Below are 6,856 nucleotides of genomic sequence, written 5' to 3'. Positions count from 1 at the left end.
GAGAGCAGATTTTACGTCATGCACTGTAGCCGGGATTACAGCTTTGACTGCTGTCTGGACCGCTTTGTGTCAGGTGCCACGCGTAACGCGACTGGCTGTGTTCCTGTGAGGGATTATAAACGGCAGGGACTCCCTTTACTGAAATGCCCATTAGCATGGCCAGGTTGTACAAGAGAGAGGCTGGACAACACAGCATGTTCCTCCCACGGGCTGTCCTGATCTAGCTGTGGAGAAATGGTGATGAAAGCAGGAAGTGGGAACAAAGAAAGTATTCGAAACTAGATGTATCGCAGAGCGGTACAAAATATGACTGCCGCCCAGTCCAGCACATTTTTCCAACAAAAATAAGTCACGCTTGTCAAATTGTGTTCATTTCCTACTTTGTTCCTTTTTTGTGTGTTTGTAATTGAGTGTGTGCAGAGTGTGTGGTTGTTTTTGTGTATATGTGTTTTGTGTGTGTTTGTGTGCGCGTGCATGTTTGTGTATGTAGGTGTGTTTGTATGTGTGGGTGCATGTGTGTATGTGTTTGTGTGCGTGTCATGTGTGTGCATGTATGTGTAGTGTGTGTGTGTTTACGTGTCTTTGTGTGTCTGTGTGTGTGTGTTTTTATGTGTGTGTGTGCATGTGTGTGTGACTTTATGTATGTGTACATCAATAAAGCAAATCAGGGAACCACCTACTCATACACATATATGGTTCTAACCGTCTCACTGAATTGCATTATGCACACTCAATTCTCACTGGTATCTGCTAGACAACAAGTACCAAAACATGATTAGTTCATAGATTTCACATGTAAAATACGTTTTATACAACCCCACCCCCATCTCGCCTGTTCATAATTCTGAGAAATTCTTGAATTGTGTGCATGTGTACGTGTTTATGTGTGTGTATGTGTCAAACGTATGATTACTGTGAATGTATGTGTGTGAATATCTGTTTATCCACATGTGTGCATATGGAATGGGTTAACATGACCCCTGGAGGCAAACATACACAAAAAATTGGTCATGCTAGGCCCTTCTCAAGATATTCACAGAAAACTCTGGTAGTGTACGGTCACTAAATGTACACATAAATGTATTTATTGTATGGCCCCCCATGAACGAAAGTCCACGAAACTTGGCATGCATTCAGAGGGTGTCAATGATCCTACACTTTCAATTTTGTGCAGTTTTGAACATGTCAGCCAGAGATATTATGATTACAACACCTAATTTTTTGCTTTTTAATTTTTAACTAGGTGGCGCTATACATGAAATGAGTGGTAATGGGATGGGTTGACATGGCCCCTTAAGACCAACATACAAAAAAAGGTGAGGGGGGGCGAAAAACAATGACAGATCAAAGCGAAAAACAATGGTTCCATGCTATCCTTGTGGGGCTACATGCCCGCCAAGTTTCATGCTCCCCGGTCTTTCAGTGTCCCGGGAATCCTTGATGGAAAATTGGCCATGCGAAAAAGAAAAAAAATCTGACTTAACCTGGTAAGATAAAATAATATGAAGAGTGATTGGCTTACTCAGTGGAGAGGCATTTTGAATTACTGACATTACCATTACCTCAATTGTCAGGACAACCAGCAAAAAATGTTGTTTCCACCTGAACTGAAGGCCTGTTATGATATATTTCATACTTGAATGTGATTTAGTGGGATATGAGCAGGGGTGTAGTGAAGGCTAAACACAAGTAAATACAGTTTATCCACCTCTGACATTTCAGAAGTAGAGTTTATCCACCTCTTATTAGAGTTTATCCACCTCTCAAAAGAGTTTATTCACCAATTGCAACTTTTAACATGAAAAAATCACACTGTATTATCCACATTCACAATATGTACACTCATCAAAACTCTAGGAACCATTTAATACCACTGGTATTGTTATAAATGCAATATCTTCCACTATCATCAAACATGTTCTGAATGCTTTTTTTAAAAATCCGATATTACATGGTGCAGTCCACCTGATTCATGATCACAGAATTTAGAGTTTATCCACCTCTTATTTTACCACTACACCCCTGGATATGAGGTTGTGTTGGCCAGCGTGAGAAATTATGTGGAGAGAGTAGGAAGCATGTTGCATTACATCAAAAATGTATTGCTTCCTAAATAATTCATAAGGTTTTAACTGACACACTGGACATAACCATGGAGCTGTGTTTGTATTCCCCTTAAGACCACCAAATACAGCTACCTGGGTCACAAACTCAATCCAAGCGAATATTACCAAACCTTGCATGATTATTAGTTTACCATTTAATACCTCTTCCTTATGGATTTGATATGGATTGAGATGGTGAAACATTTTGTTTGGAGTGAGGCTTTCTGGTCCATTAATGGAGGATTAAATGATGCATTAGTCTTAGATGCATATGAGTGTCAACGCTAACTGTGAATTAACTTTAAGCCTCTCTGGAGTTTGAACTGTTTTTTAAGGGTATCTCTCCTCTAATGGAGCTAGTATATTAGCACTGAAGAAAATACTGTAGACAGTCATTATTCTGTTTACAGCAGTTTTATACAGAACAATCAAGGTTTATGTGTTGCAGTTAGGCCTATGCAATAGTCAGAGGTACTGTAATTAAATGCCATTTCCCAGAACATTTCAGTAATGGTGCCCTCTATTAAAATGCCTTGTTGACAACTGTAAATGTGAGCTGATTTTGTTGTGCACTGCAATTGCTGCCCTATGGAGCTGAGCAGCTAAGTTGTCTGTGGTTTGATAACAACAGATAGCAGTTTGGAAGGCAAGGCATTAACATAAAGCTGATGCTTTCCTATGCCAACTAATGATTCACTGTCCTCCAAGCAGCTTGAAGTAGGCTACAACAAAGCTGTGCTCTTCACAGTTCTTAGAGGATGACTTTAATAATGACTTTACCACTGCTGGATCCATTGTCTGGAAAATGATATAAGGGGATTGTGGTTATTTTTCTGAACAGTGATCCAGAGACAACATAGCAACTAGCAAGCATCTGACTGTTTTCTGTTGATCAATTAAAGTTTGGTTTGAGTCTCTGCACACACACAGAGAGACATGTACAAGCCTAGTTGAGCTCCAACAAGCTACTCCAAAAGAAGGTCCAGCTCATCATAATTAGACTTACACTTAATCATGTTAGGAATTCAATGTTCCCTGCTGTCTATTTCTGACCCTGCTATCCCTTAAGCACTAAATGCATCTGTGGCAAAGGTCCTGCCACAGACCTGTCCTGCCAAGGGTTTGCATTTGCATTGCTGTCTTACATGCAGATTTGCATGGTTTTTTTGCAGTGCAAAGCCAACATGCTCAAATGCATGTGGTAGCCAGGTGCACATAAGTATAAGTATACCCTTTTGATCCCGTGAGGGAAATTTGGTCTCTGCATTTATCCAAATCCGTAAATTAGTGAAACACACTCAGCACACAGTGAACACACAGTGAATTTACTGCAGGATGTCCTTTCATCTCTGTAATTTCAAGGATTCTTTAAATACTGCCCTTTTGGTCCCATTTAATTTTTTTTTACTTCAAGGAGGCTTAAACCCTATGTTATAATACTTGTCATCACACAATCACCAAATGCCTTTAAATACTGAGTGGGGGCTACATTTATCAAAACGTAAACATATGTAGATTTATATATAATAAATATATTTTATTGTATATACACTATTTCAACAAATAATCCAACAATAGTAATAACAATTATATACAAATAAACTAACTCCCGTCATGATCACATAAACCCTGCACACGCCTTCATTGGCAGAGGACAGCACAATAGATTGAGAGGCCTTTTGAAAAGTTAAAACAGAAACCAATAAAACTAAGCGCAAGAATCTGTAATCCTGAATAAAAGAGCTCATACTAGATTTGAACGAGACCTTATTATGCTAAAAGGACGTCGGGAATATGATTAAAGCTTTTCTAGGCTGGTTACTCGTACAAATGGAAAAGAAAACTGCCATCCAATGAGCATGGACCAAGTGAGCGAGGCGATAAATACTTCCATACTAGAAAAATAACTTTTTTCAAAAGGCTCAGTCTTTGCGCACAGATACAGCTCTGCTAATGTGCTGTTCTCCAATTATTAATTCTACTTTCAGACACTCCATATAGCACATGTGATAGCCTACGTCCGTGCACTAAAAAATGATTATTCTATCTGTTGGGCGATTTATTCAATCGGACGTTAATGCATACATGCTTTTGACTAATCCATTCGGATTATATCTCGTATTGACATTGTCCAAAACACGCCTGTGTTACCCGTCTGTGTCCTATGTGCCTCTTCTCTTCCACCAAGATATTGCTGAGCACCATCATCTATTCTCATATCAGCACAAATCCACTCATATAGAGCTCTCTACATTTAACTACAACACTGGGCCACCACAGTCGAGTTGGCAGATGCGTCTCTCGTTTCCCTGTTGTGCATGGGTAAACATTAGCCTATTTCTGAAATGCGTTTACCTTTTCTTAACATTGTATCAGCGTCTTTGGGGCACCTCAGTACACTGTTCATCGTTCACTCAAATGATTAACACTTTGAATGCAAGTAAATCGTTAGTTTCGTTCACGAAAGGTTGATCACTAGGTATCCTAAAATAGCAGCCATGAGTAAAATTGCGACAAAAATGATGCCGGCAAAAATTTTCATGATATCATTCTCGCCGTCCTCTCCATCCTTAGGCTCTTCCTCGCAGATGGATATAACGCCAACTGAGGAATTTCCAACACTAACAGTGGATTTGAGCTCTGCACCAGCTTCCTGCTTTGCCTCAACTGCCCACGGTGCTACTTGAACCTTCATCTCCATCTCCTCTCTCATCTGCCCGACCTGCACGATTTCGGTTTCCAGGTCTTTCAGGTCCGCCGTATCGATGTTAGCGTCGGCATCATACTTCATGTTCTGCACGCTCATGGCCCGGGCAGCCACAGTCGTGGTGGCTCCCGTCATTCCCGTTTGGATGAGGTGCCGAGTGGGTACTTTCAGCGGGAAATCCTGGCCGATTTCAAGAGACCTTTTCATGTCTACCTCCAAGAGCTCCATACTGCTGGAGAAAAGCACCCATAGCCGCTCGTATTCGGCTCGGTCGTCCTTGCTGATGCTCTTATCCTTGAGAAGAGTGGTCAGTTTAGTCCTGTTGGCCACAGCCAACTCCTGTGCCTTTTTGCGAGTCTTCTTCAGCTCTTCACGTAGATTCTGGGAGTCTGAAGTGCTACCTAGAGCTATGACCAGATGCCTGTAACAAGCGGTCACTTTGTTCAGAGCATCCAGCATGGTTTTGCACTCCTCTTTCCCCATTTTCAGACGTAATCAGGTCCTTTTTAATACTTCCAAATAGCAAAAAAAGGAGGTCAGAGTTGTATAAAAAATAAACCCTTGTTTGACAATGAAAATTGATCCTCTGGTGTCAGTAGCCTACAAAGATGCACTTACAAGGGTCTAGTTTAGTTTCCAAGGAAGCAGTACTGCCACACAAATCCACTCAGCGCTCTCGTCACAGTAAATTCCTTTCCATCCATGTCCGCTGTTTGTGGCGGAGAGCAGTCGGGTTTAGGAATAAACGGATATATAAACGGCTTTATTTTTGCTTTCGGAGATTAGTTAGCGTCAGCACAGCCGTGTGGCGAGCAAATAGCAACTCATCATTCTCACACTCGTTGCTCTCTTCCTCACGGAGAAATCTGTTAGACTAGCCTATAGTCAATAGTTTTTTGAGTCTCTAACAGGTGTTACGCACCCTTTTTCTCGCCACCTCCAATGGACGGCAACCTAAGAATTTGCAAGCAGACAACAACAGTGAATAAAATATGGATTAAATACTGAGATAGTGCCAGTTGTTGCTGTCATACGAACGCTCTGTACAACACAGATGGATTCAGACGAGAAAGTGAGAGCGTCGTTTCGGAGATATTTTCAGCACTGGAGCTGTCCACCGTCGCTCTCGCCGTCGAAGATTAAATACCACCAAAGGCTTTGTATGGTAACATGCACGCGCAGCCACGGGGTAAAAGCCCCTGGCTGCGCACGTTTGCTTCCGATGACAGCGGGAGGACCGAGGAAAACACCTCTGCGATTGGTTAGTTTGGTAACACTAACAGAAAATGTTTAATTCAATTGGTTCGGCTGATTTCACTCATGGACGTAAACTAGTTGAACGTGGTGACGCGTCAGGCATTGATCAAGAGGCAATAGTTCAGCAATACACCTCGGCTCTTCCATGTTTGTGAGGCGAACTGATGGAAAATGTAGCAGCTATGCAGTCGAATTTGAAAGTGGAAGTGGTGGAGACGTGTGGGCTTTGGGATTGTGAAATGAGAATGAACAAACGGAGTTAGTGGTCTATTCGCAGGCACCTAATTTCCCAGAATAATCAATCAGATGGAGAAAATGTGCCTCTTAACAAATGGAGCAAGTGTGTGATTATGATGTCATTTGTTGTGTGTGCTTTTCTTTTTTAACTTTTGTGGGCTGATGGAAATAATCTGGCACAAGATAACTAAAGCTTCATTCGATTTACAAAAATCATTATGATTTTATTAGTCAGCTGAGACAAGCAGCCACAGAGTGATAAAGCAACATGGTTAGCCATCATCTCTGTCAAAATGTGATGTTATGTTGTCTGCACTGACAAGGTTGTTACAAGGTAGTACACAGGTGACTTAAACCCCCTTGGTAGTGTATTTTCTTCACTTTAGCATGCAACCATTAGTTATTTAAATTCTGCTGATTTTCTCTGATGTCATCTCAGTTAACTCTGGCATGTCACTCTGCCACTTCTGCTTGTTCACCTGAAGTCGGATCTATCAGCTGACAGGAATTGCCCCTGTCTACTCAGGTTGATAGTCACCCTGGGTCTCAC

At 41.4% G+C, this 6,856-nt stretch overlaps 1 protein-coding gene across 1 annotated transcript; it reads right to left on the bottom strand.

The window, feature by feature from the left end:
- Positions 1-4,563: 4,563 nt before the first annotated feature.
- On the bottom strand, positions 4,564-5,295 carry LOC143126185 (regulator of G-protein signaling 9-binding protein). Its single transcript, XM_076288098.1, has one exon. It carries the CDS (start codon positions 5,293-5,295, stop codon positions 4,564-4,566), a length of 732 nt encoding a protein of 243 aa, XP_076144213.1.
- Positions 5,296-6,856: the final 1,561 nt, after the last annotated feature.

The sequence above is a fragment of the Alosa pseudoharengus genome, unplaced genomic scaffold, assembly GCF_046254945.1.
Source record: "Alosa pseudoharengus isolate Yale_2024_CS ecotype anadromous, Long Island Sound unplaced genomic scaffold, YU_APseudo_1.1 YU_APseudo_1.1_scf_16, whole genome shotgun sequence".
NCBI classification, from domain to species: Eukaryota; Metazoa; Chordata; class Actinopteri; order Clupeiformes; family Clupeidae; genus Alosa; species Alosa pseudoharengus.
Note: the sequence above shows the minus strand (reverse complement) of the source record. Positions and strands in the feature narration are given on the sequence as shown.